Genomic DNA, 16,373 nt, shown 5'->3' with positions numbered 1-16,373 from the left:
TTTGGTATATATGAAACTAACAGAATGGCCGCAAGAGCCCCAAGGCCGTGGAATGTAAATCATGCTGTTCATGACATGCATGTCATGATTTTCATGTTACAACCTGTCATTTATGTTCGTAATACGGTCATGTTATTCCATACCAATTTTGGTATACATCCGATTAACGAAACGGCCAGGAGAGCACAAAGTCGTAGGCGGATAGATAGATAGATAGATAGATAGATAGATAGATAGATAGATAGATAGATAGATAGATAGATAGATAGATAGATAGATAGATACGCTCAAACTCGCAGAATTCGCTAAGAAATGCTTCGCATTTAAAACAAGCTAAAAGCGTTGGGTTGTGCGTAGTTGGCACTTGCAGAGCGCTTCTCAAAAACAAGCAACAACTGTGACAGTTGTTAATTCGCGCTCGTCCTGTGCGTTCTTGTGGAGCGTCCTTTGTGTTTGAGCAGCGCGCTGCAAGTGTCGAGCTGTTACTGTTTGCGCTCATCATCTGTGTGTTCTTTTTGTATGTCATTTGTGCTTGAGTAGCGCACTTAATCTTTCGAGCTATTTGCTATTCTTCGAGTGACATTCCAACATGTTGCTATCGCATGAATTGCTTCGCGCTTACGGAGAAACTGACATTTTCCTTTGGGTCGCAGCGTGCTCAATGTTCCTGTATCCTAGGTGTGGCATGCGCTGTAATAGGGGCGCATGTATACCAAGCTCGCGCGAGCGTGACGTTTAAAATAGACGAATGCATGGGTTTGTTTTTGACGGGAAACGCGCCAGATAGCGTTCATTTTAAAGAACGACGTGCAGGGGAGATGTCAGCTTGGCCTTATTCTATAGAGCAATAGAAACTGGTTACGAGTGCGTACGCATCAGTGAAAATGATGGGATGTCCTCTGGCCCTAGAGGCAGAGCGTCAAAGAAAAAAGAAAAATACTTTAATTTTTTTACGCACAACCAGATAAGGAAATAAAAACTTGCAGGATGCTTCAGTGTCCCTTTCAAGAGAAGGCGATAGCGCAATCGGAACGTGTTCGTATCGCCTTCCCAGACAGACAGACAGACAGACAGACAGACAGACAGACAGACAGACAGACAGACAGACAGACAGACAGACAGACAGACAGACAGACAGACAGACAGACAGACAGACAGACAGACAGACAGACTTTATTAGCAAGTGTGTTTGGAGCCCCCGGTTGCCTGGACCCCCGCGTGGTCCTACGCCACGTCTACACGGTCATGCCTCTCACCGCGATGACATCAACAGCCCGAGTCACCGCAGCAAGATTAAACGCCCGGTCCCCAGACGAGAGCAGGACCTCCCAGTCCTCCCAGCTGGAGATGGCAAGCTGTCCCCGCGGGGGAGGATCAGCAGGGCAGCCGAAAAGAATTTGGGAAAGGGTGGCGTAAGGTTCGCCACAGAGGGAACTTTCAGGGGAAGTGCCACAGTAGTGGGACAACAGCTGAGGGGAAGGAAGAGTGCGGGTCTGGAGACGTCTCCATAGGATTTGTTGGGAGTGGATAAGAGGGAATTTAGGGGAGGGTATGTCCGGTGGTTCAAACGGGGCATTTGCGTGAGTTCGGCAAAAGTGTGCGCCCGCTCCTTCGAGAAGCCCGAATCGAGGCTTTCCTGAGCCCGGTATATTAATCCTCGGGCCAATTTATCGGCAGCCTCGTTTCCGGTGTTTCCTGAATGAGCCGGCAGCCACTGGACCATGCGTGGTAAATGTTGCGTGGGGTGTTCAACTGCCAGGCCACACGGCGGGCCGATGCCGTTTAAAAGCGCGCCCATGGGCCCTTTGTGCCGTCACGCGCGTGATAGTCAAGCAGCCGAAGAACCTCCGAGATGTGCGTACCACCAACGCTAAATGGCGCATATAAAAAGCTCGCCAATAGTACGCTAGAGGATGTATGCGCGGTGGCTGAGCGGATAAAAGCATCGCGTCACAGAGCGAGAAGGGTGGCAGGTTCGAAACGCCGGTTCCACTCGCACCGAAGATTTTTTAAGTATTTCTTTCTTTGCATCAACCTTACATTTTCGCTCACGGATTACGCCGATTTTTAGCTCAAAACAAAAGACGCCGCCGCCGACACCGGAATTTCTGCAAAACGAGCTCTCAAATACTGTCGCGTTAAAATAGTCGGGGTCGACCAGTGTCAGAGCGAGCACGCGAGTGCGTGGCCCGTGCCTCACGGACGCTGCCGCAATGAATCTCGCCGAACACAGACCCACGCGCTCGCATCTGTACATTAAATTTCCTCCCTGGAAATCTTACCAGCACCTCAAGGAGGCGTTGGTCTTACATGGAAAGAGAGAGCATGCAAAACAGCATGAATTTTGTATATGACTCACGCCAACGTCTTCGGGTCGAAACAGGAACTGCCTGTTGAGGTTTGACCGCTCGATGACATCCATGTCTGTCACGTGGATAAGGCCGTCGTTCCCGCCAAGGCCCATCATGGCGAAGTTCTTGAGAAGCTCGCAGCCGATGGCTCCAGCGCCAACCTTCGCGTGGTGCATAAAAGTGGCATTGGTGGGATTAGCGCATCTCATCCAGGAAGAATCGAAACGTGTTCAAAAGGAATAAAAGACATGGGACCAATTCACGAAGCTTTCTTTCGTAGATGCGATCCGCCATTGGCCAGACATTTTCCCTAATATATGTCTAACCTCGGGTTCATCATAATAGAAGTTATAGACGCGCTAGCACGAATACGAGAGAAGAGAAGACAACACGGTGTTTGTGTAGTCCTGTTATCTCCTTTTGTATGCGCGTTTACGCGCCTTACCTTTTTTATTATGAATCTTTACCAACTAGCTGAATTTTCTGTCGTTCTAAGGTCGGCATTGGCGGAAGTTTTATCATACGAACACATCCAGCGTTAGAGTTCACTGTTCACAATGATACTATCAGAATAACTTGGGGATCCTAGGGGCATGTGGAAATATGTTATATGTTAAGCTTTGGTTGTTTATTATGAATACTCCATCACTTTCGAAGACATCTTTTTTTGTGTGTTTAGAAAAAAAAAAGGACCGAAGATTGAGAGTAGTCAAGTGCTGTACCATAGAAGCGCGGTTAAGTTGTCCACGGACACAAACTGCAACTAATCTTGGGAATTTATGTATTCCTTGACTGCTTCTCCCCGCTATGTAATGGAGCAAGGTTAATAGTTCCTAACTGAATTTCGTTACGACTAAATGCTAGCTGTGTACTGGTTGGCACTGGCTGATTTTAGCTAGTGCTTGCCAAATGATGGCTAAATGATATCCGATGTGGGCTACTGTGTTGGCGAACAACTTGAAAATATCGGCTATGCTCCTAAACGATGGCTAGTGTCGCCTTAATGATGGTAAATATCGGCGAGTGTTCACTAACGTTGAGCGTCAGCAATGTTGTCGTCCTTAAATCTTATTTCTAGGGGTGTGCGAATAGTGAAATTTTATCTCGAATTGAATTCGAATCGAATAGTGCTGAATAGTGGCCGAAAATATCGAATATCGAATCGAATATCGAATGTCGAATAGTATCGAAGCGTGCACCGCCAGTTACGACGAGAAAAAAAAAATCAAGGAAGCTACGGCGTGGTGACAGCTTGCGCGCTTGTTCGGGAGTCTTTTTTTTTCTTTTTCCAGCTTTTATGGGCGTGCAACCATGTTGACAGAAGAGCCGCCATTCTAGTCAGCAGCGTCGCTTTTAACCTACTAATGGGTAAGAGAGGGTCGTACGGTAGATAGCTTTTTTTTCCTATGGCCATGCAATACGGCTCATCTGACAATGGTCACGTTACTGTGCTCCATCGCCATGGGTGCTCTGGGCCCGAGAATCTTCGGGCGCCCGTTCACAGCAGCGTTTTGATTGCGCACCGAAACGATGGGAGTTTGATAGATCGGAGTTTCTGAACGAGCGGTCAGTGCAGCAGTGGCGAATGCGCAGCGTGAACAAATTTTCGCATGTGAAATCAATCATGAAGGGTTTCGCGGGCCATAGTCGGGATGTTTTACGGCTCTTGCGGCACATGCGACCGAACTATGCAAGAAGTCCGGAGGCGAAGTTGAGAAGGGCTTGCCAGTTTTCTTGTCTTTCTTTTTGTTACATGCTGAAATAACATAATCTCCTCTAAAGTAAACATGCGCTCATTTTCGAACCAGCAAATCGGTGAAAGCTTTAACCAAAGGCCTCTTGTAACGACGTTAGCGTTAGTTTTAACCATCCCACCGTCACCAAGTTGCACCATTTGCCTTGTCGCGTTTTAGATATTTGTGTTGTCGAATTATTCGAAAATTCGAATACTAGCTATTCGAAAGTCGAATCGAATTATTCGATTAGGTAGTATTTGATTCGAATTCGAAACTCGAATATTCGCACACACCTACTTATTTCAGTAACCGAGTTTAATTTAACTCCTCTCTCCATACTCAGCTGCTTTTGATGCCGGCTTCCTTTATCTGCAGCCGACTTGTTCAGTTTTCTGTTGCCGGCTTGTCCACTCCTGGCTTCCTGCTCTAAACTTGTCGGCTTTGACGCCCGCCCAGTGGCCCATTACTCATTCGAGAAGGATGAGATATGCTCGCATACCCTGCCCTACCTAATCATTTTTAGGGGCGAAGCTCCTTAAAGCGGCACCCGTTCGTCCCCGTCGTAGTGCGTAACCAGTCTTAACGCTAGTACCAGATCTTGACCTCCAAGGTGGTGCCGGTGGGAGATTTCTCCTGTGCGTTGTTGAACAATAAAAAATTCGCAGCGTGCGCGTTAACTAAAAGCCGAATTCTTCTGTCTCTCATTCCCCATTAGCAGCCATTGGCATGTTCCAGTAGGAAACGTTAGTAGAAGTAGAAGTGCAAGTGTTAGCTAAAAGCCGACTTCTTCTGTCTCATTCCCATTAGCAGCCATTGTTTACCTCCAAGGTAGTGCCTGGTGAGATTTCTCCTGTGCGTGATTAAACAATAAAAATTTTGTTCAAAACGCCGTTGATTGATGAAATAAACCAACGAAAGACGCCAGATGTTTTCTAAAAGCAAAACGGAAAGACGCCAGGTGTTTCTAAAGCAAAACGAAAAGACGCTAGCTGCTTAACGAAAGACGCCAGATGTTTGCTAAAGGAATGGTTTTCTAAACAATGAAAATTCACAGCGTACATGTAAAATTAGAGTGAGCTGCAAGTCGTCATAACTCTCATCGAACCTTTAGTATAAACGCGCCCGATCTCACGTCGGTGATGATGTACTGGGCAGAATTCACGGAAGATTCACGGTTTACCGATGAACCTCCGCAGCTTCGCCCACTCATCATCATTCACTCCGTGGATATGCTGTGATTTTTTTGTGGGCACACGCCTGTCAACTACCAGTTAACTACCCATCAGCAGCCCGTCAGCTTGTCTAGTTATATTTGGACAAAGTTGTATAATCCAATCGGCAAGACAGCAACAGGTAGCACCAGCAAAATAGGAGGAAGACGCGAAAAAAGCTTCACTCGAAAATCCGCTATTGGCAACCGGACAATTTGTCCAGGTAGTCAATTTGTCCGGTTGATCGATTTGTCCATCGTGGTCAACTACATGAACAATTTGTCCACGGAAACAATGACAAAAGATAGGATCAGCAACAGTTCAAGAGTGTAGCATGTAATCTCTTACCACAAAGTAATTCTGGGACATCAGCTGGTCTTGCACATCGGTCCCGAAAACCCTGGCCTGCCCAGCGTAACGGGTGTGTTCCTGCGCAGCGGTGAAATTAGTTAAATGAAAGCATCAGAATCTGACTTTAAAGAAATTTGCATAGGCTTCGAAAGTCTGCAGGGGTTCATTACATATGTGACAAATAACCAGGTTTCGTAGCTTATAATAGTTTTCTTGCTTTTTTAGGAAACTCACCATCGCATTCGCGCTTGCTTCTGACACGTCCGCGTCCTGTGGGAGGCACTCGAAAGCGTCGAAATAGAACCATTGCTGGATGGGCCCGAACTTCCCACTGCACGCCTGTAAAAGAAGAACAAAAAGAAGAACGGCGTGAGACGAGTTTTGCAGAGAGTGGAATGAGGTTGTGGGTCTTGACAAGTATACTTGCTGAGGACCACTCATTTCCACTTTGACCAAGGAGCAAACGCTCCCTGTTAAGCCGGACACAAGATTTTCTGACGGGTACGTACGGTACTGCAACCTTGCATTGCGTGTATGCGTAAGATGTCAAGGCCGGCGTATCGGGCCACATTTGCGTGTTCTACGTGCTTTCATACCTACCTACAGGCGCATGCGCAAACTCGACTAATTCTGTGAAAAAGACAGCTTTCGCACTCGAAATGTAAACAATAAGATGTGTAACTACAGCTATCTTCTTGTTTTAGAATCTCAGTAAACCGTCGTAGCGTTACATCTCCTTTATCGTAACAGAGAGGAGGAGGAAACAAGTTCCTCCCTAACCGAAATATTTGCACAGCGCTACGTAAACGAGGACGTTTACGTAGCGCTGCGCAAATATGTCGATTATAAATCACAAACTAGCCCATGCTGCCGTTTCTTCCCTAACATCAATCTAAGGCTTTGTCTGGGGAATAAGGGTTTCGCCGCTACGTGGTCCTACCAAAATACTTGAGCGAAATAAGCGATTTTAAGGGCTCGTTTTAGGGGCGAAGCTCCTTAAGGCGGCACCCGTTCGTCCCTCGTAGTCGTCGTGATCGTAGTAGTGAGTAACAAGTCTTACGCTTTGACCTCCAAGGTGGTGCCGGTGGGAGATTTCTCCTGTGCGTTGTTGAACAATAAAAAATTCGCAGCGTGCGCGTTAACTAAAAGCCGAATTCTTCTGTCTCTCATTCCCCATTAGCAGCCATTGGCATGTTCCAGTAGGAAACGTTAGTAGAAGTAGAAGTGTAAGTGTTAGCTAAAAGCCGACTTCTTCTGTCTCTCACTGCCATTAGCAGCCATTGTTTACCTCCAAGGTAGTGCCTGGTGAGATTTCTCCTGTGCGTGATTAAACAATAAAAATTTTGTTCAAAACGCCGTTGATTGATGAAATAAACCAACGAAAGACGCCAGATGTTTTGTAAAAGCAGAACGAAAGAACGCCAGATGTTTTTCTTAAAGTGTAGTAGTAGTTGTTGTATTTAGCCACCTCGCCCGATCGTCAACGGGCGAGGTGGACCGGCAACGGCGTGAGGACCCTGCCGTACGAGAGTTAAATCACACTAAAAGACATACTTTGCGGGCGATACACTCTAGTGAGCTTTCAACTTTTCGTCTTAATGTACATGATAAAGAAATTATTTCTACGAAAAACGCAAGGCACACCTTGAGCAATATGTTTGGTTTTGGGACGCTAAATGGAACCATGAGGCGATGCGAAGCCGGAGCACTTGCACGATCGCGTTCCGTTGGCTTTCGTTGGGCATGCTACCGACCTCGCGTCGTGGAACGCGCGTCCTGTCTTCCCTCTAGCCTTGCCTTTAATTCGCACAGGGCGAGCGGGGAATGCGGTCGCTCTTGGCGCTCTTTCGCTCGGGAGCGGACTTCTTCCTTGCGTTTCACCGATCACAAGTGATAATGAAGGGACCACGTAAACCAACAGTACAATAAAAGTTTGATGTTTAATATACACACGATGTTTCACACTCTTTATATTATGTACTGGGCGCATTTCACGGAAGAGTTTCACGGTTTACAGATGATTCCCTCCGTAGCTTCGCCCCACTCATCATCATTCACCCCGTGGATATGCTGTGATTTTTTTTCTTTGTCAGACGCAAGCTTAATGAAAACCAGCAGGCAATGAAGCCAAGGAAGGTAGAGGGGACGTTATGTTTAGTGTTTTAACTATATTGCAGTAATTACGATATAAATGCGAAGATAAAGTGGACGAAAAGAGCACTTGCCGCAGGAAGGGACTGATCCTGGAACATTCAGATAACGCGCCCGATGCCCTACCAGTTGAGCTAAGCGGCGGTTGTATTTATGTGCATGTAAACCTGGAAGTGGGACTAAAATGCTCGTAATACATCATCCGCACAAATCTAGGATAACTTCTGTGGAGCCAATAAAAAGCTACCGCATCAATTATATTGTACCATATGCACTTATATGTCACGTTATGTCACACGAAAACCGCAAGACAAGCTTACAACTTTAAAACCACATTTAAACAGACAAAAATCCATCGGGAACTAATGTCAAGGTTCCACCAAGTGTAGGTTGCAAATGACTCGTCTGGGCTATCAGACGGCATGCAACACGGATTCTTATTTGACCACACTACTAATAAATGTTGGAAGTTGGGTGTCCGTGGCGCATCCTCCTGGACGTTATTGCGGAAGGGTGAGTAGCCACCAACCCACCTTCATGACTTCTTGTGCGGCGATGCTTCCTATCACGGCCTGCATGGGACACAGCGAGCCGGACGACACGTACGAGAGCGTCGTAATCACCGTTTCGTCCACATTGTCCAGTGGTGTGGCCAGCTTGGCGTTCTTTTCTTTGGCCAATCGGACAACCTCTTCTGCATCTTCCTGCAATATACACATCCGCTGAGAGGATGGGCCTCACAGCGAAGAAGAAGCGAGATGACCTCATAGACACCAATGTGACACTATAATAACTGGTGCAGCGCAGAGCAGAAGTCCACAGAAGTCGATAGACATAGCGCTGACTTTCAATAATTACTGCGAAGGAGTGAGTGAGTGAGTGAGTGAGTGAGTGAGTGAGTGAGTGAGTGAGTGAGTGAGTGAGTGAGTGAGTGAGTGAGTGAGTGAGTGAGTGAGTGAGTGAGTGAGCGAGCGAGCGAGCGAGCGAGTGAGTGAGTCCAGTGAGTGGGTGAGTCGAGTGAACGCAACCAAGGGGAAACTTAACGAAACATGAGGTGAGGGTGACGTTTCGACCATTGGATTGGTCAAGGAAAACTTGCGGAAAGAGATTACTGCGTGGTCATAATAAAAAGTTTTTGAAGGGCCACTCATTAGGTGTAAGATTTCCGAGTACAACGAACTGTCCATTACACATAGGCTTTATATATGTATTATATGCGATTACCTTCGCAACTAATTCTACAACACGTTTCGGTTTCATCTAGAGCACTTGGGCGACCTTGCACTGTATTCATGTTGTTCAATGGGAAGCTATGGCGATGCCTCATACCTTATGCCTAACGCTCGAGTTGTATTCTCTGTTGTCGTGTTCATTCAAGCGCTTTGCGTTGCCACTATGTAACACCAACGAGGCCAAACCTCGGCATTGACCGTGTACCTTGTTCCAAGGGCGAGGCAGGCGCGAGTGCAGACGCTGGAATTCGTGGAGGGCCATGAAACCAAGATGAAGTTGCGGAGGACGACTCATTTTGGCGAAGTCTGACATAACGAAGTCGGGCTCGGCCACTGACTCCTGGAATGATTTCTGAAAAGAGACGGGCAAGCATACGACAAACGCTCACTTCTAGTGAAGAAGTCACCACACGGACAGATTATGGAAGCACATAGCAAAGTCACTCAAGCTGTACTCTATATATACGCTCTATGTAACAAAGGAATGAGGAACTCACAAACTTCACGTCTTTTGGCATTTTTACTTGAGTTGCGACGCCGCCAAGGGTGTAATCACCAAACTGCGTTGTGTCGCCCACGGAGAATGTGTCTGGTCCTTGATGAGCGTAAAACAGGTGGAAAATTGATTAGCAATGTACAGCTAGCTAAGGCACACGCTTGCACAGGCTTAAGAAGGGTTCACACGAAGGATCAAAATCGGCGGACAGGTGTGAGCTAAATTAACCGGAACAAGCTGCGTACCGCCACTCACTCATCTTATAGCTTCTAGCGTAACGACGTACGTGATTGATTACAGCACCGTACCACGCCACGCTCGTCGCCAGACTTCGGTATGTGTCGTATGAATCATGCTTTATTAGCGGAGGCATGTGCCGCCAAAAGATACAGTTTGCTGTAACGTGACGTCATAGCTGTCACCACTTACCGAGCACTTTGACTTTCATCGGCGGGCAGTTGTTGATCTCGGTCATGCCCTTGACCTCGGAAAATGTGACGTAGTCACCGTCCTCGAAGCCATGCCTCATTTTGTCCAAGCAGGTCACCACGCCTTCCGTGTCCTTTACGGGCAGGCAGAGTAGAAAGATGCTAATATGACGTTTCAAGAGAACTTTATGACATTCCGCGAACATGAGAAACGAGGGCCAAGCAGGGCGTTCACTTTTATGCGCTAGCACTTTTCCCCTTATAAGCTGTTCTTAGTTGTTTCTCTCACTTGCAGTTCGCATTTCTGAAACATGCATTCGAATGACTACACCGAAGTTCTGCTCGCGTTAATAAATTTTAACTTTTCATTTTATGATCGAAGAACGATCACATTCAGCGGCTGCTGCTGAGCTCTTTTTGTGCGCTTCAAAAATGTATCTTAATAAAAATTATAATAGACAGTAAGATAACGGTTAGCTACAGTAAGAGCAAATAAGGGATGATTTAAAGGCGTAATAGTAACACTGGAACAGGCAGTTCTTGTATTTGGCATTTTTTACTAGTATTTAAAGAAACTCAATCTTATCACTAATAAACGACCTCTGAGGATAGCCAAGAAATACGTCGTAAAATGACCTTAGCATACAAAAGGCGTGTGCTGTTGATACAAAAGAGCTGATCTAGCATGACAGGAAGAACTTGGTTGCTTCTAATTCTCAATATTTACAAATGTATGCATATATGCATTAAGTTCTGATATTATTTTATTACTCTTCAAGTATTTACCGTACAGTAACCTTAAGATGTGAGATACAATTAAAGCAAGGAGGATATCTGAATCAGTGGTAGAGTTTCAAATATTTGGAACCTTGCGAAGCCCCGTCCAACGCGTTCGTTTCAAAAAGTGACCGAGACAAGGAGTCTTTAAAACGCACCTTGGAGATAGAGGCGATTAAAACTGACAGCGGCTCCTCTCCGTTTGGGTCGAGCACTCGGAAGTTTTCACCGAAGTCGCAGAATATCTGCCTGCAGCGCAACAGGACAAAAAAACAGTGACACAAACATCGCTTTACATGCAGCATGTTTTAGCCTAGGCCAACACCCACCTTCACTCGCTATTCATTAAGGGTGAGGGTGGGTTGTTCTCGCCTACGGTATCGAATATCACTTCTGCTAGCACCAGTTAGCATTGGCTAAGGTTGACTAAATGTGGCTAATTGAGCACTAATGTTGGCAAGTGTTGGTTAATGATGGTTAACGACCGTTATAGTATTGACCGAAAAGTGGTAAATGTTGGCTAATATTGATTTATGTCGGCTATCCACTGTTGTACACCAACATTGGCTTTAACTTAATTTCAATAATGGTCTCACGTACACACAAACAAGCTGACTTGATTCTGACTGAATTCTTTAAGGAGCGTTTGTGAAGATATTGCGCTTTAGTATACGTGAAAACTGTTCTCGTCCGGACAACGCACCCAGCCAGGCCCCGGGTGTCGGCCACAATCAGGGAGATGTTGTTCTCGCGGGCAAAGGCGGCGATATCTTCTTGCTCGTCTAGCGGAGTCTCCGTCAACACCACCACCTGTGAGGACACAACAGTTTGGTGATAAAACGAGCGTTGCGTTCGCCGCCAAAGCATATACATGGCGGATCGCGTAAGTGCAATATAAAGGTTCACAAGCACAGTTGATCGGATGTTGAGAATAAATTCGCAGGTTGTTTACTCGCATCTGTCGTATAGGGCCCCGGTTAAGTGAAATCCCAAAAGTGCAATAATTTTCCCCCGTAGCGTCCTTAAGAATTGATCAAAGCTACATTGAGTATCCCCCACGAGTTAGCTCAAAACAATATCACTTACGCTGAACTGCTTCAGGAACTCTTTGCTCAGGGGTTCCGTATGGGCCTCCACACGCACGTACTGGTTCAGTCGCCCCAGTGATGCCTCGGAAGCTGCGGCTCTGTTCTCGCCCAGGCTTTCCTCCCTTAGGTAGTACTAGAAAATTGTACAAGGCATCCCAATGAAAACAGTGCAAAGATTACAATGATTCAATGATTCTAACAGTTAATTCGTCAAAGAAAGATTACTAATGGTAGAGTTAGGTAGAATATCCAGCTCGGAATCGTACGGCTATGCCACTACGGCAAGAATAAGAAAAATTAAGCGTTCTCACTTGCGAGGACAGGTCGAGCCTCGTGCACACGGCCTCGTCGTGAAGGGTGACCGACTTGACGCCGCCCAGGATGATGTTCTTGGCAATCTCCACGCCCAGTCCTCCCATTCCGCAAATCAGAACGTCTGACTGCGCCATGCGTAACATGGCGTCTCGTCCTAGCACGTATCTGTGAAAGACGTACCACGTGTTTTTTTTTTCACAGAGACGCCTAAGTGAAAAGTAAGTCAGTCCTTTAGGATATTGGGCCACGACCGAATATCTTAAAGGGACCAACAACCAATTTTGATGGTACCTATTTACTTCAGCGCAACGGAAAGCATACCGGTCAGAATGTCTAATCACGGAATGGCAACGTGGAAAACGCCTTGAAACATTCGTAATAAGAATTTTTCTGTCTGCTGCGAATATGAAGTCCTATACACTCGTGACAACACATGCTGCAAACAGTGAGCGCGAGAGAGGTTCGTGTTCGAGCGCGGCGGTTTACTGCGCATGCGTGCACTCCGCGCGCATGAGGCGCGGCTCTACATGTTCCACTGGCTGCCGCGAAGGCAGCGCCGCTTCCAACCGTGAAACCCCTTTCACCTTGTAAGCAGCACCGAATAAAGCGGGGATAAATATTATTATCCATGCTCTAAATTTGAGGACTGGTTATGGCGGGCATGACAGCATCACCAGAACGTGACTACGTACAGCAATGTAATCGACTGCATATTCCAGCTTCAAGATTCTTGCGCTAGGCTGCGCGACATAGCGGTGTTTGTTACTTTTAAACACGTTTTAAAATATGGATCCTACTCAAAACGCGAAAAAGATGCTCGAATCTGTCACTACATCTCATGGTCTTTTCATTTCTACCACGATCTAATCTCACGTTGTGGCCAGTTGTCGGTCCCCTTAAAGAAAGAAGGTGATGTTTACGCACCCATTGCATCGTTTCTCTGCGTCATAGATACAACACTAACATTTCACATTCTGGTTTTTAAGTGAAATATCGCCAATACTCGCTGGTTCTAGGTCGACTACGTTTAAAACGTAATTGCGATGAATCCTCACCGGAGACTTCATAGAGCCTAATGTATTCGCTGTCGCAGTGGCTCGTCCTATATGCCCGCTGTTTGGCGCGTACCGCGATCACGCACAACTGTTAACTGCGCCCCTGAACTCGCGGAATGGCCGACGTCACAATTTCCCGCCATAGGCCTTACGTGTTTTTGGAAGCGCCAGTGTGGTACAGCCCTTTAACAATAATAACTTGAGCTATCTCTTAGGCAGCGCTGTTGCAGGGGTGCTGCACACGTTTTATTAGCGACTACCCAAAGCCGCCGCCCCGTCATACGATGCCGCCTGCTCTCCCCTCTGTTCGGTACCGCAATGTGCTCTGCGGACCCGCGTTGTGAGCGACGGTTGCAGAAAGTAATTCATAAATACCAGCGAAATCAGTTTTCACTAAACTGACCCGTTTAACTAATCTAATATGGACAAGCGACTCAGGATTGCACCATTGCTCGAGGTGTAAACTCTGGCTCTCAAAGTAGTAAGAAAAAGAAAAATCAAAAGGTCACAAAACGTTACAAAGGCTCAAATGGTAGGTCAAACAGAACTACTCAGACATTTGATTTCATTGTAAGAATTAGTAAGAATTATTTCAATCGCTAGGCTACAGGATCCGAGAAACTTTGTTTCTAGGACATCCTGTATGCTAAGTCAATTGCGTCGGCTTAAGCTGTCAGTAAACGCCGAATCGCACAATCTGTAGTGAAAGTTCCGATTCTGGAGGAAGTTGGCAGAGCAACAAGACAATAAAAAGGGGGGCTTCTGCCCCCTATGTGATCGTGAAGGATGAAGATAGCAAAAATACACCGGTATCTTTGAATAGACTCTGCAAAAGGAGGTACTGGCGATCGGTAAAACTAATCTTTGCTGCGCTGCAAAAGGACAACGTATTTCATTACGCCTCTGTAATTACGCAGTAACATAGTGCTCGGTTCACTGAACTTATCTTATTGATAAAATAAAGGAACAAGCAGGCCAGTGGTAGCCGAAATTGACGAGAAGTAGATACGAAATTCGGGAAGAAATGGCGTTCGCAATAAATACATTAGAAAGAGACGCGACGCGAAAAGTTGCGCGCTCGATTTGAGAAGCGCCCTGGGCACCGTGTGGTACAGCGTGACACTGTGTGACAGGCCGGTTTACAGATGGACGCTCTTTGGACAACCCAGCCCTCGCGCCAATAAATTTCATGCATGATGGACTTACAGTTGTCTCGAGTAGAGGCTCTCATCGATGTCAGGCGGGTTCTGACCAGACGATTCAGCCGGGGCCTGCAGTCCGTACGTGCAGAGGAGAAATGTTGACAGTCAGTAAGAAGAACGGACAGTGTCGAAGCCAGGCTTACAAGTTATTGTGCTACGTAAGCAAACAGGCATAAAACAATAATTAATAAATTGAACCTCGAATTTTGAAGCATGGGCATACATCTTTGCTTGTAGATATTAACTGAGCAGTCTACGTACAGGTACGAGTATGATTTGAAGTTTGCAATATGTATGTGCCTAATTTTTGCTTCCGGCATAACTTTCGAATTAACGGCTCAACGGGAACCGTTGAATGGAATATCCCTCGTTCAGACACCGTTAACATTGAAGATGCGACATCATTCGCTGCATCGGTTACCAATTACTTCGTTTCACAATGAATGTCCTTTCATATCGCTTCACTAGAAACTGTGCAATGCACTGATGTTAAACTGCGATATGCATGGGCGTCTATATCTATGTATGTTTCTTGCTTTGTATATTTTCTACATGCATCACTGTTTTAATTTTTCAACTACTTCCTCTCTGACTCCGTTCCGGGCGCATTATAAATCAAACATGTAAGCAAATAAACCATGAGCCTTGTGAGAGAAGTAGAATATTGTCTTGACATATACCTAGTGGGTGGGTATTTCAACAAATCAATCAAGGTAAATGAACGTTCACAGCGGATGCTTATACGACAGGCCCTTCCCGTCGCATCAGTTCTCTGTCTGCATCTATTGTGAACCACGGAATACCAGAAGTATGAATAAGTTGAACCAGCGTGAAAAAAAAAAACAAAAACAAAGAAGGAACACAGACAAGAAGACAAGCGCTCGTCCTTTTAAGTGTGCTCGTTTTTTGTACTATTTTTTTTTGCGCTGCTTCAAGTCATTGACAAGATTGACCGACTCGCCCTAACCAACAAGTTGTTGCCATGACAGAAGTATGACTTCTGAAAAAAATGCGTGCGACACACGGTACATAGACCCGCATAACCTGATCCTAGACACAAGTAGCAATTACTCCTTGACACGATGCCGGTAACAACTAGGTGCGTGAGTAATTAATTGCCCACGGAGCCTGGTCACGATGAGATTAGTGAGACAACTTCAAAGTACGGCCATGCATGGTGGCTGCACGTTGTCCCCGTCTAGTTGCCCCACGCTAGTCCGTCCTCTGACACCACAACGTCGCATGGTTTCGGTAGTCGTCATCAACAGTGGCTATGCGTTTTAACACGCTATAACCGTTCCTACGAGGTTCAAAGATGAAGCCTCGTCACTTAAGCCCCGTCTACACGCGCTAACAAGCGAAGCGTCTTGCGTGCACTCACGTTCGATTCTCCGGACTCGTCGTGGCTGGGACCATCGTCAGTCCTGCGTTTCTTCGCTGGAGGGGTGGGGTCGTTATCTTCCTCGTCAACCGTCATCGGCTCATCGAACTGAACGTGACGTGGCTCAGACATCTCGGCGACGTGGGAAGACGACGTGGCCGAACGGCTTCTCCCGTTTGCACGCCTTCTTCGCCTCCGGTGTCCGCGCACGGCCCTTCGCTGACAGTCCAGCGGGTCTTACGACCGCTGCGGACCCGGGAGCGGCGATGCACGGCAGGGCCCCGGCGACGAACGCGGCTCGGCAGCAAACGCGAACGCGCCGTCCTCTTCGTTTCTTCGCGTGCAATGCGTGACGCGTGCTCATTGTTCTTGACGATGATGATGAGAACAAACGGGTAAATTCATTATTCATAAACAGGGGATATCTGCGTTTCACCATTAAAAGCAGAATCGGGTTTTGGGTACCCAAGTATATCACCGTCGCATCCTGAACTGATCATTTTTCATGTTATTTTTCAGTGCGCTTCCCCACACGATTTACATTATACCACATTCACGCATGTCTCCGCGCGCAGGCCACCCACGGAATAATTCTCGCC

General features: G+C 46.6%; 1 protein-coding gene across 1 annotated transcript in view; it reads right to left on the bottom strand.

Annotated features, from left to right (window-relative positions):
• LOC119381644 (ubiquitin-like modifier-activating enzyme 1) overlaps window positions 1-15,906 on the bottom strand; it is a 38,754-nt gene extending 22,848 nt beyond the window's left edge. Inside the window, exons 1-13 of the mRNA XM_049412852.1 lie at window positions 15,775-15,906; window positions 14,398-14,462; window positions 12,133-12,301; window positions 11,820-11,954; window positions 11,437-11,543; window positions 10,892-10,982; window positions 9,958-10,090; window positions 9,530-9,627; window positions 9,238-9,384; window positions 8,334-8,504; window positions 5,884-5,988; window positions 5,647-5,727; window positions 2,360-2,512 (exon numbers count right to left, since the gene is read on the bottom strand). Of these exons, the coding sequence (XP_049268809.1) occupies window positions 2,360-2,512; window positions 5,647-5,727; window positions 5,884-5,988; window positions 8,334-8,504; window positions 9,238-9,384; window positions 9,530-9,627; window positions 9,958-10,090; window positions 10,892-10,982; window positions 11,437-11,543; window positions 11,820-11,954; window positions 12,133-12,301; window positions 14,398-14,462; window positions 15,775-15,906 (1,587 nt within the window). The remainder of the gene's footprint in view (window positions 1-2,359; window positions 2,513-5,646; window positions 5,728-5,883; window positions 5,989-8,333; window positions 8,505-9,237; window positions 9,385-9,529; window positions 9,628-9,957; window positions 10,091-10,891; window positions 10,983-11,436; window positions 11,544-11,819; window positions 11,955-12,132; window positions 12,302-14,397; window positions 14,463-15,774) is intronic.
• Between the last annotated feature and the right edge of the window lie 467 nt (window positions 15,907-16,373).

Source organism: Rhipicephalus sanguineus, chromosome 2, assembly GCF_013339695.2.
Source record: "Rhipicephalus sanguineus isolate Rsan-2018 chromosome 2, BIME_Rsan_1.4, whole genome shotgun sequence".
In the NCBI taxonomy this organism is placed as follows: Eukaryota; Metazoa; Arthropoda; class Arachnida; order Ixodida; family Ixodidae; genus Rhipicephalus; species Rhipicephalus sanguineus.
This window is presented reverse-complemented; position numbering and strand designations above follow the sequence as displayed.